Source organism: Eptesicus fuscus, chromosome 1, assembly GCF_027574615.1.
Source record: "Eptesicus fuscus isolate TK198812 chromosome 1, DD_ASM_mEF_20220401, whole genome shotgun sequence".
Classification (NCBI taxonomy): Eukaryota; Metazoa; Chordata; class Mammalia; order Chiroptera; family Vespertilionidae; genus Eptesicus; species Eptesicus fuscus.
Window position 1 is genome coordinate 105464419 of NC_072473.1, and position 18626 is coordinate 105483044.

The following is an 18626-nucleotide window of genomic DNA, read 5'->3' on the forward strand; positions in this document are numbered from 1 at the left end:
TTAAAATAAGGAAGTGCTTATTTCACTGTGTTCTGATTTTCAAGTACTATATTCCAAATATTCATTCACTTGTCCAAAGTGATTACAGTGTTAATAGAAGCATTGGTGCTTAAATTCAGTGTTCAAATAGCTGTATTATGCAATTAGTCAATGTGCAATTACAGGAAATCTATTGGAGCCAGATGCAAGCAATCTAGACATATGCAAACTAGAGATTAAGACTTCCTCAGTTTTATGTTTATAAGCAAATTATCCAGTTAAACAGGGCTCACTAAAGTATGAATTGCCAGGCTGAGGGACCCCACTGGAGCATTTCAAACCAGTTGGACTAGTGAATTTTCATTTCAACAGTTCAGAGAGATGCCTTAAAACTCTGAAACTTTTCAGCACTGTAAAGGTGGTGTGAGTTCAAGTACCCATAGTAAGGACAACAACACCCCAAAAAAGATGTCCTTAAGATTTTCCTTAATTAGAGCTTCTTTTTCCTCCCCCATTCAATTTCTTTCAAAATAACATCTTATCAGAAAGTCTTGTGAGAACACTTCCTGGCAGTCTCATTCACAAGATTAAATCTAGTGCATTGGACATAAACATTGAGTTTCAGTGTTCAATAACATAACATTCAATAGATGAAGCTCCATTTCATATCCTTGATATACCCACAAATCAGTTTCAAAAACCATGGAAGGTTCAGAAATGATCAAGGAATAGAAGTGTGATGGAGCAGATGCACAGATGCTGTGCTGGAAGAAAAGACAAATGCTGGAGTGCATAATGATTCTGAAAAGATTTCTTTATCAAACATGTCATTTGTTTGAAAGAACAGAGCTGTTGGCATCAGATGTGGGATATCAGCTTGTTAGCAAAGTGAAACATGATGGCTGCTAGATACTGGTGACTGATGAATCAATTGAAATTACTGATGTTGCACAACTGAACATCTTCATTTAATATGTCAATGGTCAGAAGTTAATGAAACACCTTCTGTTTGGGCTTATCACCACAACCAATAAGATGTCACATCTCAGTGGATACGCTGGCTAAAAATTTTTTTTAAAGAATACTGAAGTCTTCAAAGAAATGTTATCAGCTGGCCAATCAATTATAAATTTTATTGATGATTTGATGCAAAAATATGAGTGTAGCTTTCCTGTATAGGTTCCAACTGGGTAAAATTAATGAATTATTTGTAAATGACTTTTATGCACTAGATTTACATCAAAATGTTAAAATGCATTTATTTATCTGTGCCACAAATAGCCTCCTATTATTGACTCTGGGCCATTTACAGAAGGAAGTTCCTGATTACCTGATTTAAAAAAAAAAAAGTATTTTTCCCTTACAGAAAGTTAAATAAAAAGCAACAGGAACAGGAAAACTTATCTGAGAATCTACAAATCTCTTCTCCTGTCCCCACCCCAAATCTTACCTGTTTTATGGGAACACTGTGCTTACTGACTTGATCCTTTGGACTATAGAATGAGGATATGGCCATGGGAGGCACTACAGCACTGCACTAGACATCAGTTTTGAAATTGGTCATTTAATATAACCTTGCTTAACCAAGTTTACTTTAGTAGGTAACAAACAATCAGTAAAAAAAAAAATAAGTTTAATACAGCTGGCTCCCACATTTAATAGGGTAGGATCAGAAAGATAAAGGTGATAAACCAGTGAAGAAAGGAATAATGAAAAAAAAAGTCTCCTCTGTACAAAAGTTATTATCTTTCAGCAATACAGACTCTGGGAAACTCTAGGTCCCAAAAGTCAGTGGGAAGGAAAGAAATGCTCTCCACTTAGTGTATTGCTGTTTTTGTTTCCCAGATATGCCTATAACTGAGAAAAAATACATTTCATAATGCTGTAATACATCATTTCTATACTTTCAGTCAAGCCTCAATTTTATTAACATACTAGAAGCCCCATGCCTGCGCCCTCTCACAAACCAGGACCCCTCAGGGGATGTCGGAGGCCTGGTGCACAGATTTGGCCCCATCCCCACAGACCAGGCCGAGGGACTCCCGCCAGTGCATGGGCCTCTAGTATGCATATAAGATCTTTGGTTAATCTCTTCCCGCCCTCCCACCTACCCTCTTCCCTCTGAGATTCATCAGTCTGTTCTATTTCCATGCCTGTGCATTGAGCATCTGCCCCCTGGTGGTCAGTGTGATTCATAGCTACCAGTCGAACAGTCGAATGGTCAAAAGGTCACTTAGGCTTTTATATATATATATATAGAAAATAATCAGGGTATCCTTTTAAAACATAATAAAAACAAAAGTATGGTTAAAAAGTAATAAGACTGTTAGCTGTTGTTTGTTCTGGTTTTATCTTAAGTGAGGCAATCACCCAGGGAGTCCATAAATTTATTTTAAAGATGCTGACATTGGTCAAAACATTTCAGGGACTTCTATTTGGGAATGGCTTTCAAGAACTAGCTTCCAAGCCTCACAAGAAAGTCAGTTTCATTACTCTCTGGTCTCACCTGCTTAATGTTAACATAAATTTAGTAGTGGGAAATTGAATAATTTAAGATATCATAAAACTTAATCTTTTTGTTAAATGCAGATGCCAATTTTCATGTTGTAAAATTGTCATCTAATTTAAATATAATAAGAATAAGTCTGTTGACTAAAGTAAAAGTTTTATCCGATTAAAAGTAAACTATTAATATCTAATAATACGTGTGTTCAATGGAATATAATGAACATGCATTTAATAACATTTTAATTTTATGTTAAAATACTCATATCTAGTGATTATGCTTATGAAATGCTGTATTTCTTATATGTCCTTAAGTCTCCATACATTTTCTGAACACTGCATTCATTTGCACCCCAGTATAAATCACTATATGTTTTTAGTAAAATGTCCCATAACATAAAAATTAAACTTCCCCAAAGCAACAAAACAAAAGCTACCTGGAAGAAAAAAAGAAGGGAATTAACATTTGACTCTGTACCAGGCTCTTTATGGACATTTTCTTGTTTATTCTTAGAATAAACCTAGGAGATATTATCATGGTGCAGCTGACCCATACACAAATTTGTAAGTTTACTTTTTCAAGTACCTTTAAAAATAATCCTTTTACAATACTACACTGTCTGTCTGAAAGAACAGTTTTTGTGGGGTGTTTTTTTATTTGTTTTGTTTTTAGTTCTTTTTCTTAAAAACAAAAAATTCTATGAGCATTGTTATGGGGGATACAAAAGTGTCAAGTTTTAGGGAGCTAAGAATCGAAGAATCACAATCTTTCTTGACTGGCCTGTACTCCTACTCTCAAAATAAATTAACATAAAAAATCAGAGGGATATGAGTAGTTTTTCCTTTACTTAAAAATTACAGTATCATCAGTCTACTTAGTAGAAATTTTAATAAAACTAGATCAAAAGAATCAATCGCAATATATTCTATCAGGCTGCAATTTTATAACTCATCATGGAATAATCATGTCAAATAAATACAATGATGGCCACTCACAGATTAGATTAGATTACAGATGTTAAATTTAAAACTAGAACTCAAGTATCTAGTGTTTCACGAATTTCTCTCTGAAGTGTCTTTATCTTGTCTAACATTACAGTTAATTAATAACAACTTGTGTTTTAATAACACCTATATTCCATGATTTTATGAGTGTTCTAATCAATGGTTGAAGGTTGTCTGCCTCATGAACCACTTTGAGGCTTCTGGATAATATACATTTAATGTGCTATGCTGCAATGTCTCTCCTCTCCAGAGGCCTTCCTTTCTCCTGTGAGGTAATCTTCATCTTTGTCTTTCCCTCTCTTTCTCACCCTAATAGTGGTGTTCAAATGTTTTTTTCCTCTCCAAACTCTTTCCTCCAGTTCTTCCTTCTAATCACCCTAATCAATCCTTGACTCTAAATTCTTCCCCTGACCTCCCTAGCACCTGGTTGAGTCCCTCCGGAAAAGTAGTGAGAACTCAAAACAGTTGATTGGGATTTGATGTGTGCATTATTCTGCACCCTAAGTTTATTGCTCAGTGAAAGCCCAGCTATATTATGAGAAATGTGAATAAAATATAAATTGTTGTCATTCAACAGATTAATCGAAGTTATTTAGGAGCTATAATTGTCACTGTAATAAAACAATAATCACAAAATAATTTAAATGTTTTATTTAGGTTAAACAACAGTTGTAGGGATCCTGGGTATTGCTTTTTGAACACAAACATATGAAATTAATAAAACAAGCATTCATATTGCTAGTTTTCAACACGTGTGGAGTGCAGATTATTTGAAAGAGAATTTCAACAAGGTCAACACAATGCATGAGATAATACATACTGGGTAATGAAACAGACCAGTCTTCACCTCCATTGTCCAATTCATAATACAGGGTGGGGGCTTTTTTGCTTTTCATTTCACAAATGATTGCTTAACACAGACTGAATATACCAAAAGAAGAAAATAGTCTTTTTATATCTAAGGAAGAAGCTATTACTCTTAAAATGATCACTTTAAGGTAACAGACAATCAAATTGATGTGGTTTTCTTTTAAACCTCATCAGTAAATCATTTCTTGCACAGTAGGTTCAGCATTAACCCTGCATTTAGCATAGGTAGTGTTATGGAGGGCTGACTGCTGCATGCCAACATCAGTATCAAGTTCTTCATCAGGAATTAGAGACTGTCCCGGATACCAAGCAGGACAACACTGGCAAAAGAACAAAAAGTGAACTGCAGATAGCTCAAAACAGGCTACATTTACTCTTAAAAAATTTTAATAAAATGTTACTGGATGTTGTTTCAAATGGTAGTTTATAATAAAACATGGTGGAATCTGTTATTTTTAACACTTTATATTTCAAATGGTCTTTCATAGGCTGGGTTTTAATAAAATACATTAGATAACATGTACATTCTATTAAAGATCAAATAGAATAAACTTGCCATGTGGTGAAGGTTATTTTATAGTTGCTGTAAAGCTCACATTCATTAGATTTGTAAATAGGTAGAACTGCCATCACAAAATTGTTTGCTTTGGTAGATGATTTTTAAAGAAAGATATTTCTTTAGTTTTAACAGATTTTTTTAAAAACATGAATTTCTCTAATCTTATTCAAAGAAGTTTTGATCTTGTGTTAAGTTACTATTAGTTCAAACGCTCTGAACACTCCCTCATTTAAATGCTTTCTGCAAACTAAGTGTTTTTCAAGATGTAAATTTCAATAGTTCTTGTAGAAACCAAACCTCAGTGGGAAAAGCAGTGCCCTTTGGAATCATCATTCAAACAACTATGATTTCTACCAACTTATCATTCATCCAGTTTTGCAGAAATTCCATTCAATTAACTCCTCTAAAATTTGACCAGACTTTTATCATATCAAATGATCCAAAGAACACCGCAGGAATCCAGGGGAGACAGTTCACCAGTGCATCTTTAGCTTGATTTTAACTTTCTTATTGGTGAAAGAGAGAGAGAGAAACATGCATCAATCTATTATGTACCCATGTACTCACTGGTTGCTTCTTCTGTGTCATGATAGGAGATGGGACCTGAAACCTTGGTGTTTCAGGAAGATGCTCTAACCAACTGAGCTACCTGGCCAGGGCTTAGCTTGATTTTAAAGTCAATTTAAGAGACAATCTGGCTTTTTAGTTCATAAAGAGACAAACTGCCTAACCATTAGCTAAAGCTTTTTCAAGTGAATGAACTTTTCACTTTTCACACTTTTGGTACCAAGAGTTTTAACCAGGAAAAATCTCAAACCTCAGGGTTCAAGCTACAGCATGGAAAAATAAAGTATACAGCAAGCATCATCTACTTTCTTTGATCTCAAGATGTCAATGTCAGTACCATGGTCCATTGAGGGAATTGAGGGGAGTGGCTGAACCCAGAAAGGAAACTTTACACAAGGCGGGGAAAGGGGTAAAATCCATTTGATGACAATTTCAAAACAAGTTTCCAAACTGTCTGCAGCACCCTTGACTTGAAGGAATCACACATAAGAAAAGGGCAGAAAATACTACAGAGCATGCTTATTTTAATTGCCCATGGGTTTCCAGTAAAGTACGACAACTTAAATGCATATTCCAAATTCTTGCTCCAAAGCCTTATTCTTTGTGCACTGAAAAGGAGGAAAGACAACCCCATCAATTGTTCCCTGAAGATAAAGGCACTGTTTTGTAGATTTTCCCCAGATCTGGGCCAGCATTACTAATGACCTGCCCACCCACCTGGGGTCCTCTCCAAAGTGCCCTACAGGAACTGCCCCACACCTTCAGAAGCCCAAATGTTTGACAGGGATCAGCCCAAGAAGGTTGCCTTTTCGTGTAGCTGCTGGCCTTCAAGAACACCCAACCTAAAAGAATTCCTGCTTCTTATTTTCCTAGAGGAGCCAGAAGGTTGATACCTACAATTTTTAATCCTACATTTTAGTGAATCTGCAGCATTTTTCTGCGGAGAAAAGATAAACTAAAGATCCCAGAGCAATCAGAAAGGTTCTTTCACACTTCGCATTAGGGCAGTTAGTTAAGCAAAGTTGAAAGAAAGTTTCGGGATTGTGGCCTCTTTATTTTTCTTGTTAAGACCACCAGCTGTTAGAGCACACACATGAGCTTCGACAGTTCCATTTTTCATAGGCCCACGTTTAAATGAGATATGCAGAAAACGGGGTTTTGGCAAAGGTGCCTATGTGATCCGTTCATGGGCCTCTCCATTGTCCTAGAAGAGAACATAGTATCTGTCCAGTCATTAACATTTTTAGGGGCTGGAAGGTGCTGTGGAATCCCGACCCTTGCACTATAACTCAAAATGGCATCCCCCCACCCATGGGGGTCCGGAGGTTTTAAGTCGGGACTGCAGGGTGGGGCGACCTCTGGCAGGTTTCACATCCAAGTCCCCCTGGGAAACCCAACCCCCAGAAGGCTCTCAACTTCTACCTCCCAGAATGCCTTGGAAGAACTTCTTTGCTTCTGTTTTTTTTTTGTGTGTGTGTGTGTGTTTTTTAAACAATTTTGCGTTTGCCCGCCACGACCCACATTCTCCCGTGAGGCCTGAGAGCTGGGAAATAACAAGGGAGTTTAAACCAGAAGACAGTTTTTCAGCCCGCCGTCTGAGCTTTGCTGCGCTCCGCGGGGGTTCGCATAAGGCCGCCCCAAAACCAATCCTTTTCCCACACGCCTCTCTTCTCTTCCCTCCCGGCTCAGTGGAGGCCGCGTCGCTGCAAATGCGCTTTCAACTATGGCCCCCACCACCTCCCAGCAAAATCCGACCTAACGGCTGCGGAGTGTGCGCCTGCGCCGGGGGCGGGGAGGGCCTGGGAGTGGTGAGGGGGTGGCGGGCCCCCAGCCGCGGCTAGAAAAGGCAAGAGCGACGGGGAGCGGGGGAGGGGTCCGGGCCCGGTCTGAGCCTCCTCTTTCCTCCCAGCAGGTCCTGGCTCCGGCCCTGGCCTGGCTGTCACATGTATGCGCTAAAAACTCACTTCAAAGTCTGTTCCCCGCGTGGGGACAGCCCTTCGTGCGGGCCGCCAACCAGAACCGGGCCTCTACACCCCTTCCAATCCCTAGCACTGCTAAGAGATTAGAAGGCCAAGGGAGAGGACATTCGTTTAAGAGCCCAGGGAACTAGGAGCAGTTTTCGGGTGTACAAGTACCTCCCTCCGTCGCCGCCTCCCACCCCCACCTTAAGAAACTGAATGGATGACAAAGTTTGTGGCCTACGCTACGCAGTGGCCTTCGGAGCTCACCATTGTTTGGGCTCGTATTGACCCCAGGTCCGGATTAGGCAGCGACTGATTCCTGCTTTACAGCCCCGTCAGCCTAATGAGGCCGGGAGGCGATGGGGCGCGAAGCGTCCTCGAAGCCGGGGCGACCGCCGGCTTATGGCCGCCAAGGGCCCTGTAGGTGGAGGTCAAAGGGTCAGCGGGCCAAGACCGCAAGAGAATTGACCGGAGGAAATGAGGTCCCCTTCCCCCCCCCCCCGCCCCAGCTTCGGCTGGGACTTGCAAGAACTTGGTCCGGACAGGGAATCTGGGTGCTCCGACTTCCAGAACGTTTGGTCTCATCGCGGGGCAAATCCCGACTAGAGACTTGAGCCTTCAGAGTCAGACAGTCCGAGAGTAAACCATCCTAGCTGCCAAACAGAGAACAGTTCTTCAGGGGATGGACACGGCGGTGGAGATTCTTTGAGAAACTTAAGTGGAAAGAGTCCCTTAGACTTTTTTTGTTTGTTTGGGGGGAGGGTATAGGGGGAGAGGAGAGGGAGCCAGGGGATAAGAAGACAGCAGGCAGCGACAAGGGGGGAGGGACAAGGAATCCTGAACACAACTTTCCTGGAAGGCTTAGTGAGCAGAGGCTGTCCGAGTTGGCTCTCAAACCCTCGAAGTTGCTAAGACTGCCTGCCTCGCTTAGCCTGGATACTGATCTTTAACCTTACAAACTGAATAAAGGCCAATTTTCTGTCTGCATGGAAACATACACTTCCCCCTTCCCGGCCTAACAGTGGAAATCTTAAGCTAAATCACCTATTTTGCAAGGTAATGGACTTTTAACAAAGATCTTACCATAACAAGAATGAAATTATTGGTATGTAATAATTAGAGGCCAAATGACATTCATGTTTTCCAGCTGATCCATCTTTAGGGTTGCAAGGTTTTGTTTGGGAGGGGGTGCTTATTCTTTAAAGATATTTCCTGAAAATTCATGTGTAAATGTGCATGCCCAGAGTCAAATTATAGGAAGAAAATCTGAAAAGTTTTCAACTAAAATAAACTTTTCTTTGCAAAAAATGACAAGAGCAAACAACATAGACTATTTGACAAATATGATGCTACATCCAAATTAGAGGAAATTGTGTATAGGGGTAAAACTTACACATTATCTTAATATTGGTTTATCATCATTGTTAATTGCCAATTTTTTTTCACTTAGGACACAATGCTTTATTGTAAAGTTTTTGGTAGAATAATTTCAAGCTTACTCAGGAAAGATGAAACTCTTACTTATGCCTCCTAAATAGATATTTAATATATGTAAGGGGGGAGAATAAGCTAGTTTCTGAGAGAATCTTGATTTGAACCCATCACTCTACTCCCATACTGCCATTTAAGATTAGGTTTAAGTTTGGGTGAGGATAGAAAAGTAATTCATGAAGAAAACAGTAAACTGTTCAAGTTCACTGAATGTTTCAGAAGAAAAACACTATTTAGACTTCAGTTTGAATATATTTTCAGTCAATCTTATGAATATATACTTTCTGAAAATTTGCTGAACATTTAACACACTCTTTGATTTGGAGTAAAAGAAAAATCCTGAAATAGGAATTTGATCCAGCACTCTCAATGTCAAGGTCAAGACTGGAATGTCTGGGGTAGGAGTTGTATGGTATACTGACCAGGGTACCTGCTCATTATTTGTGAAGTCATCCCAATCTCTGTTCATGGCATTCAGGCCCTTGCCTTCTCTACTGGTGGAGGAAAGTGAAAAAGAAAAAAAAAAGAAAGAAAAAAAAAACAACCTCCACAAACAAACAAAAATCACACCCAAAGCAATTTACAATTAGAAACTATGAATAATTAATTGTCTGTTGATAAACATCAATAGATAACTTAAAATAGACTGCTTCAACTGTATCCAGGGAATCAAAATTTCTTTTAATCATCAGTTCTGAGCATTTCAATTTAAGGTTAATTTATTTAAACATTTAAAAATTCAGGCACCAAATACAAAAAATGTTATAACATAAATAAGATGTGCCAAGACTTTATTTCTTTAAAAATAACAATAAACAAAATTCTAGAATTCAAAATGATTATGTATAATACCAAATTGACTGCCACCAAACAACCTAGATCATTTCCCCTTCAAGAGGAGGAGGGTACTTAAGCCTATTCATTACATTTCTAAATTCTTTACAATTCCTTATCTCCACCATTCTATTTACTGATTTGCAAGCTGGTTATTCATGCAGAGATTGGGCTCTCAATATTAAACAGCACCCTAAGTTAGTAAAAGAAGTCTTAATTCTCTACCCACTCCAACCCGCCTTCCCGCAAATAGTAAGCAGTTTCTTTTTTATATAACTGTGAAAATTGTCCAAATGAGTTGCTTCACTAAAGATTAAATGGATTGTTAATATTTTATTACAAAGCAAACAACCATTTTTCATTATTATTGATTTTAATGGAAACAATGCTTTTAACATCTTTGCCTACAAACCATGAACTTTAAAAATACACATTTTGCAAATGATTTTTCTTTCCATAATATAATTTCAGAACTGCTGCAGTTATTATACCACTATAAAAAGGTTATGAATAATTGTGAAAATTATGAATTGAACTATATACAGCAAAACAAATCAGACTTTGTCTTCCCAAATTGTAAATGGACTATGGTTTATTTTTTAAGAAGCACTTTAACCATAAGTAAGCAGGCTCAACTGGCCTTATTCATCACCACTGTTTCAGATGTGCTTACTTTTAAAAATATATAGATAGCTAGATAGATTTGGTAGGCAGGTTAGGTAAGTCAAACATATATAGGTATACGGGTAATCTCTCAATAGAATAGATGGACATGCATCCTGCCGAGATGTTCATTTTTATGTAAGGTAATAAAAAAGTAAGGGACATAAAACTCATTAGGTTACCTCATGTGTATATATGTAGGGCAGGGATGATTAAATCCAGCTTCTCAGTCTTTGAAGTACAAGATTGAGATGTCATGGCCACTAACTGAATTGATCAGTAATATTTGATTTGCATGCCGAAAATTGGGGACAAGCACATTTAAACTTGCAGTTAAAGAACCATCTGAGCTAGAGATAAAGAAAGGATGATCTTACCAGATGGAAACTGACACTGTAAGTAATCCATACCTCAGTAGAAAAATAATTTAACAATTAAAAAAGGGATCTGAGTTATAAATACCAACAGACAAGATTCATTTGCTCGAATCTCCTCTTTTTAGGAGGCTGTTACAAAACAATAGAAAGGAGTCAGTGGTTCAAAAATTGTAAATTTTGTTCTTTCAAAACAATAAAATTTAATGCTAAAGCAGTTATAATCAACAGCTGTACAGAATTTGTTAGAAAACACTTATCCATAAATATTGTTCAGTTCCCGGCACTTGTAACAATAATTAAATTACAACGATAAATATGGCATCAATGGGTATGTATTTACAAAAAAAAAGTTATTACAAAAGGCAACTGTATACTAAATGTCACAATCTGTGTAGAGTAACATCACATCCTCAGCCTGAAAAAAATACTGACCAACAGTTTTGACCCCATTAGACAAAAATACATTCACAAAAGTAATGCTTTGAGGAAAAGTTCAAGACATAACAGGACTTTGGCACAGTTTAAGACTGTGAGAGTTTAAACAATCACCACTAAGGCGAAGAATCAGCTTAACATCACCACCACCAAGCCTTCTATAAATTCCTCTCAAAAAAAACAGGACAAGTGTTAAAATGAACTGAAAAAGTTTAGGGATGGGGTATGCAGAGAGCAAGAGAAAGGAGAGAAAAAGCAGTGAAAATATATTTTTTTAATCTTTCAAATGCCAAAACATATTTCCTAATCCTGAGAAAGGGCATGCCTACTTTTGGATCTCACCCAGAAACCTTCCTAGACAATTACAATTAACAAGATGTTGCCCTATATATGGCCTCTTGCCTTAAAACTCCATTTCCGTTTGATTGGCCTCAGTTTTCTTTTTAAAATGCATTTGGTCCATTTTATGGTTAACAGGGTTTGTGTTTGTCCTCAGACGTACCATTCGTTAAAATTGGGAGGAAGTCCAGGGTTGTAGCTGGTGCTAGTTTGAACTGCAGAAGGGGGTTTAGTGGTATCTTTACTGTTTGCAGAAGCTATAGCGGGTGGAGTGGAAGATTCATAGCCTGAACTGGCAGCAGGGGAGGAATCTGACCCTTGAGATTCATGAACCTAAAATTAACATGTATATATTATAATGAATATAATTCCAACCGGCATTGTGCAAGCATATACAAGAGCAGAATTCGAGCACAGTAAGAGCAAGACCGCCCAGTGTCCCACTTAAAAGAGAAACGCTGCTGATTTCGTTGGCTTGTTTTTAATTTCCATATTACCGATGTCTAGAAACCCTGGGGATGTTCACCAACAGTTTTATTCCTAATATTGGCATGCGGAAAAGGGACAAAGCTCTGTATTATTCATGCTCCTTCAAAAGTGCTTTCTCCGCGGATGGAGTGGGATAAGCACTTGGTCTTTGGGGCCACATAAAATATTCCGGGCCCAGATTTCACCAAGCCCAGTTTGGCTTGAGAAAGCAGGTACAGAGAAAAGTGGCACAGGCGCCCCAGGCGCTGCAAGGTCTCAGACAGCTTCACAGAAATCAGACCTTGCTTCTGAGCCCTATTGTTTTATGGAAAGCCAATGAACCAACCACCCACCCCCGGGTTCGGCGCCGGCACACTAGCACTCTAGTTTCCCACTGCAGGCTGAGCGGGGAAGAGGCGACTGACCGCCGAAACCTCAAGCCCTGGCGAGCTCGTTTAGAGCTTCTCAGTAAACAACTGATTGTCCACCCCACCCCCGTCCCGCTCCCTCCTCCTCCCCACAGTGCTCTCCCCCGCCCCCTCTGGGTTCCTAAATATGGGTTCAAGGTGTCATCGCTGGAGCAAATGGGATTTGACGTGGAGGATACAGGGTTGGTAGCGCGGGCGCTTCCATTCCGCGGCCGGGTGTTGGGCCTGTGTTTATAAACCGCCGACCGCTAATAAAGAGGTAATTACCTTCATGTGCTTTCGCAGGGAGCTAGGGTGCGTGTAGGACTTGTCGCACACTTTGCAGATGTAGGGCTTGTCCGAGGTGTGCACGTGCATGTGCTTCTTGCGGTCGCTGCTATTGGCAAAGCGCCTGTCACATCCTTCAAATTCACATTTGAAAGGTTTCTCACCTGCAAAAGGCAAAAATGCAAAGAGGGGGAAATATGGTCAGGCCGGGAGCTTCCTGGAGCGGAGCAGCGGGAGACCGAGCGCCCCGCGATCTTCCAGGAGAGAGAGAGCGCCGACTGGGCGCGGCTGTAGCATCTCTTTTCCCTGGAGATAAACGGAGTGCTGGTTAAGCCTACTGGTTTGGGAGTGGTGCGCGGGGTGGGGCAGGGTTGGCCAAGAACTTGCGGATCCCTTTGTTCTTGCTCAGGATAGCAAAGCACCAGGCTCCTCCAAAGTTTTCCCTAAGTTGTGGTTCCACCCTACCCAGCCCAGGGTTCCCAACGCGCGGCCAAATTCTGCCACTGCCTAGTGGATGTAACCAATCCCGGGCGGGACAATGAACCGGGACGGACAATCCCATTCGGTTCCTTCTTTGTACCTGTTAATTTGCCTTTTTCAAATGCAGCGATTTTGCTAAACTCAGTATTAAAAAGCTTGGTTCGTCGTACTTAACGTTCAAAAAGAAAACTATATAAATCCAGGGACTCCAGACAGTTTACAAGAAGTTCTGAGCAAGCCACGAAACTGTGATGCCTTTTCTACGTTAGCTTTCCTCCCGTAGGACTGAATTGAACCTGGAACTCCAAATAAAAATAGTTTGACAAAAGTATCAGTCATTTAATTAGGAGATGTGCCAATCACGGGTAAAAAAGAGCGGAAGTAACCGAAAGTTAGCTTTCATTAGCATTTCTATGGTTGCTTTTCCCGAATGTGTGCCGAAAGCTAAATTGCTTGTAAGCAATAGACTCTCAACACATTCGTAGTCCCTTCCTAGTAACCCAGAAAGGGAGACAAAAAGAGGCGGCGCCAGTTTGTCCCCGGGCGCGAGAAGGTTCCAATTAGTTCCAAAGACCACAGAGCCGTCTGCCGGGGAAGTTAGAAGTAGGCAAAAGCGCCGTGGGGCGTGAAAGGCGAGAGATGGAGGGACACTGACAACCTTCCTTTCCCAAAGGCCCTAGAGGGGCGCCGCCCCTCTATTTGGCCATCACCCCTCTCGCTGTTACATGGACTCCATGGCACAGTGCGGCGATGAATCCCGCGTCCGCCTCCCTTTACCCTTACCTGTATGGGTCCTCTTGTGGATCTTGAGGTTCTCGGAGCGGGCAAAGATTTTTCCGCAGCCCGGGAAGGGGCATGGGAAGGGCTTCTCGCCCGTGTGCACTCGAATGTGGTTGACCAGTTTGTACTTCGCCTTGAAGGACTTGCCCTCGCGGGGACACTCCTCCCAGTAGCAGACGTGGTTGTTCTGCTCCGGTCCCCCCACATGCTCCATGGTGACATGTGTCACCAGCTCGTGCATGGTGCTGAAGGTCCGGTCGCAGCTCTTCTTGGGCCGGTTTAGCTGAGCTTCGTCGACCCACTTGCACGACAGCTCCTGTTTGATGGGCTGCCGCATATAACGGAAGAAGGCGCCAGGCCCATGGTGGGCCGCCACGTTCACGCCCATGTTCATGTTCATGGGGCTGTAGTTAGGGAACTGCGCGCCGGCCGTATAGGGGTCCGTGCGCGGGCTGGCTACCGCGCGGTACGGGTCCGCACGGCCAAACAGCTCCCCGCGCAGCCCCAGGTGGACTTGATTGTTGTCCATGTGCCCTGTAGGCGACGGGTGCCCAGTGGTCTGCTCATGCAGCCCGGGAAAGAGCAGGTAACTTGGTGGTTCGGGAATGCCAGCTGGAGCGTGCAGACCACTCGCCGAACCAGCGAAGAGCGCATGCTGCCCACCACCTGAGGCAGCCTCGCCGAGCCCGGAGCTGCGCTGGCGGAACAGAAAGTCACGCGTGGAATTGAAGGCGGCGGAGGCGGCACCGCCATAGCTGGGCACCTGGCTGGTGTGGTGATGGTGGTGGTGGTGGTGGTGGTGGTGATGGCCCAGGGCGTTGGCGTAACCCGAACCCTGTGGCATGAATGCAGAACTCTGTCCAGAAGATAGATCGTGAGCCGCGGCGGGGCTCAGCTTGAAGGCAGCAGCAGCGGCTGCGGCGGCGGCGTGGGGAGAGTCTCCGAAGGGACTCAGCCCCATGCTCGCCGGCTCGCGGTTGGGCATCTCGTGGTGGCGCGGCGCGCCGAAGCTGCCCACTCCCAGCCCGGGGAACTGTGGGCCTCCGTCCAGGAGCATCGTCATGGGTGGGGGGGGCGTTCTGGGCACTGGCGATTCGGCTGCAATGAGCGACGGAGCGGGCAGAGGAGATCTCCGAAGTGCTGTAGTCGGAGAGGAGTGGCGGCAGTTGGACACAGCCGGGAGACCCCCAAGGCAGTACCAGGGGCTGCAACTTTCCGTCGCTGCGAGTCTCCTGCAGAAGGATAGGAGGGAGGAAGGGAAGTAGAGGGAGCTGGAGTGGGGAGGAAGGGGGAGGGGAAGTGAGGAGAAAGATTCTGGGACTAGATCTGGTTTAACAAACTAACAGGCGCGCACAAAGAAAAATAAGCAAAATAACAAGTGGAGGGCGGAGTTTTCTAATCCCGTCCCAGGCACCCCTCCTCTCCTGGAGAGCACAACCGAGGGGCCAGGAGGCTTCCTGCACACGGGCCTCCGGACTGGTCTGCGCCAAATAGCAGAGCCGGCTCACGGCCAGCGGGCGGCAGCGGGCAGGAGGCAGGCTCGGTCCGCACTGCTTGCTGCGCGAGTCCCAGCCTCTTCGCCTCCAGAGTAATGTCCTTGGACTGATAAAGTCAATCACTCACTCCTTTCACATAAACCTAGCGGGAGGCCGCGAGGCGCGCGCCAATGGGGAACCAGCTGGCGCCCGGTCACCTGACCCCCGGCCCTGCAGCCCATTGGCCGCCGCCACACTGATTGGCAGCGCGGAGTGGGGAACATGGCAGCCTCTTCCAAGCGACCGCCTCTGATTGGGCCTTGGCCCGGCGCTTGGCAGGTGAAGCGGCTGCTGCCGGGCGCCCGCGAGTGGGCTTGGCCAGGCTTGCGCTGCTGTAGGGAACTGGAACCAGGCTCCAGCCAACGACCGGCGGGGCGGAGCCTGGCCTCTCCTCCTCTTCACTTCGTCCTGAAGCGGGCAAGCACCCCTCTCGCGCGCTGAACCTGCTTTGACCAAATGAACTCTTATCCCCTCGAGGATTGTTCCTCCGTCCGAGCGGTCCCTTACCACCCCGAGATTGAGCCTCCTCATAGGCTGAAGGGCGCCTATCCCGAGACGAGCGCAGCAGTTCCAGGCTCAAGGCCCACTAGGTGCGCCCTCCCCACATGCCACTATGGGCTTTGATGGTCTAGAGACTCCGGACTGAGGCTGTCCAGCTCACCGTCTGTGCCCTGAGCTGCTGCTGCCTCCAAAAAGGAGAAACGATTACAATTACAACTGATTCTCTTCCCTCTGAACCTAGCGTTGAGTCTTTAGTTTGTGCGTAATGGCTATATTTGCCGCTCCCTCCCGCTTCTCCCACGACACACCAAACACAGCAAACACATATAACACAATAAACACACGCACACAGCCAGAAACATGCACGCAACACAGTAAACACGAACACACCACACACACACACAACTAAACAGTAAGCGCACAACTCAGTAAAACAACAAGCTACAACAAAACAGTAAGCAGACACACAACAAAGTAAATACACGCATTTAACACAGCAAATGTACACACAAATGTTAAATATGCACAGAATACATTTAGCCGATGTACACAAAACATGCACAGAAGAAAGTAAATACACACATTGCAAAGTCACTAAACACAAACAGGATCCGTGCAGTTCTCAAACCACAGGACTAATTAGCTTCGAATTCTCAACATTTCCAAAAGCAAACGTTGGGGGCCAGAATGAAGACTGTGAGGTAAAAATTTACCCCTTGGAACAGCTAAGACTTTGCTCTCTTTTACTTCTACACGGAGCAGCAAGTGGACTTCTTACCCCTTAGAGATTTACTTTCCAGGATTGTATGTGGGATCACTACCCACTTCTGTCTGGTGCAAGGTCTTTCAGACCAGTTCAGACAAGGCTATAAATTCACTTTTTTTTTTTTTTTTTTTTTTTTTTGTCTCGCAGGGCATTTGCAAAGAATTCAGGAGAGTGAGAGTGGAAAGAAAAGGCCGAAAAAACGATGGCTGTGATTGTCACATCCCTAACAGGGCCAAGCCCCAAAGTCTAAACCTTGAGGCTGCCTCGCAGCCTGGCCGCCATCTCTCTGTAGGAAACAACATCTGATCAAGTTCAGAGGCGCTTGGAGAGACCGCCTCAAGCAGCGCTTTATAAACTGCAGCCTTTCACTTCCTGCCCCCCAATCCGCCTGGCCCGGCCAACACTTTACCTTTCTTAACCCGTTTGCTGGGGGAGAACATACTGGTTGCACACCTACCGTAGTAACCCCCTCCCATCAAACTCGCCCCAGTTCTCCCTCTACATCCAGAGCTCTCTCCTGAGGTTGGAAGGTGAGTTCACTGCTAACTCAAATTACTACGTTTACTGAGAACTGGCTCACCAAGAATGGTTTCAGTGGCGCTCAGCAGAGGGTTTCTTTGGGTGGGGAGAGGGAGTGGGGTTCGAAGAAGAACAAATACGCTTAAATCATGCAAATGAATTCCCTGGAGTCAGTTTTACAAAAAGGGAGAGTCGCTTTTCTTTCTTTTTCTCCTTTCTTTTCACTTCCCCCTTTATCTTCTCCTTTCCTTTACCTTTCTTCACCTCCCATCTACCCGCGTGAACCCTAGGACGGTGGTTGGTTTGAAAAGTATGAATTTCCTCACAGTGCCTGAGGAAAGCGATTCTCAAGGCTCGGGGCGGGGAGGCGGTGGCTGTCGAGCCCTAGCTGGCCCAAGGGTTTCCGGGTAGCACTGCCTGGTATCCCGAGAACCAGGGGCCTTGCGCCTTTTGGGAGTCAGGGCGGGCAGTCAGGCGAGAAAAGAGGGGGCTGAGGAAATAGGGCAAACCATGGAGCCCAGTTTGCTCCTTTGTGGGAAGGGGTCCCGAGCGCTGTGCAGGGGGATGTTGCCGCCGCAGACCTACCGGTTGTCCAGTGTCCGTTTTGATATGTCCACATTCCGATAATTAATTGCCTCCAACACGTGCTCTGTAGTCACTGGAACAAAAAAGGCATAATTCAATTAGATCATCAACCGAGAAGTGGGGAGGGGATATGCTTGTTAAGGGGCCGATCTGAGGCAGTTCAGTCAAGTCAAAACCCCGGGCGGGGAGCCCTTCCAGGGGCAGCCCGACCCAGCCAGAGGGTGCTACCCTGAGGGGGTGTCATCGCTCCGTGGGTCGCAGGGACCCCAGATCCCCCTAAAAGGACGAGTCGGGTGCCTTTGTGAACAGTAAGGCAGAGGCAGGCCATTTGGAATTCTATTTCGGTTGGTTTGGGTCAAGATTTCCTTTTGGAGGAGGGAGAACCCTGACCCTTGAAACACGATAGAAAGCGAAATATCTACAGATACTGCAAGTTATCACATGTGAAAACAAAGCAGCTGCCCGCAAACCACTCCCGTGAGTCAAGAATAACAATGGGAAGTTTTCCTGATTACCTGCAGCCCCCACCCGTTACTCGATTTTCGGAGGAGACCCTAAGAACAACTTCGGGGGACAGGGGGCTTTAGGGAGCTGAATCTGAGAGCAGATTGGTGCCTGAAAGAGGAGAGCACAGAAAAGTTTTTCCTGCACACAAGCTGGAGCAAGGCAGAAGAGCGCTTCAGTTTCTTCGTTTCTCAGGTGGGGAAAAGAC

At 44.0% G+C, this 18626-nt stretch overlaps 1 protein-coding gene across 2 annotated transcripts; it reads right to left on the reverse strand.

Annotated features, from left to right (window-relative positions):
- Positions 1 to 4529: 4529 nt before the first annotated feature.
- ZIC3 (Zic family member 3) lies at positions 4530 to 15071 on the reverse strand. Of its 2 annotated transcripts, none has more exons than XM_028138553.2 (3): positions 14012 to 15071; positions 12749 to 12912; positions 4530 to 4679 (listed from the first exon to the last, which is right to left on the reverse strand). In XM_028138553.2, exons 1-3 carry the CDS (start codon positions 15069 to 15071, stop codon positions 4530 to 4532), a joined length of 1374 nt encoding a protein of 457 aa, XP_027994354.1. The 2 variants fall into 2 exon arrangements, with proteins under 2 accessions (XP_027994354.1, XP_008159447.1); XM_008161225.3 differs by lacking the exon at positions 4530 to 4679 and adding an exon at positions 11739 to 11918.
- Positions 15072 to 18626: the final 3555 nt, after the last annotated feature.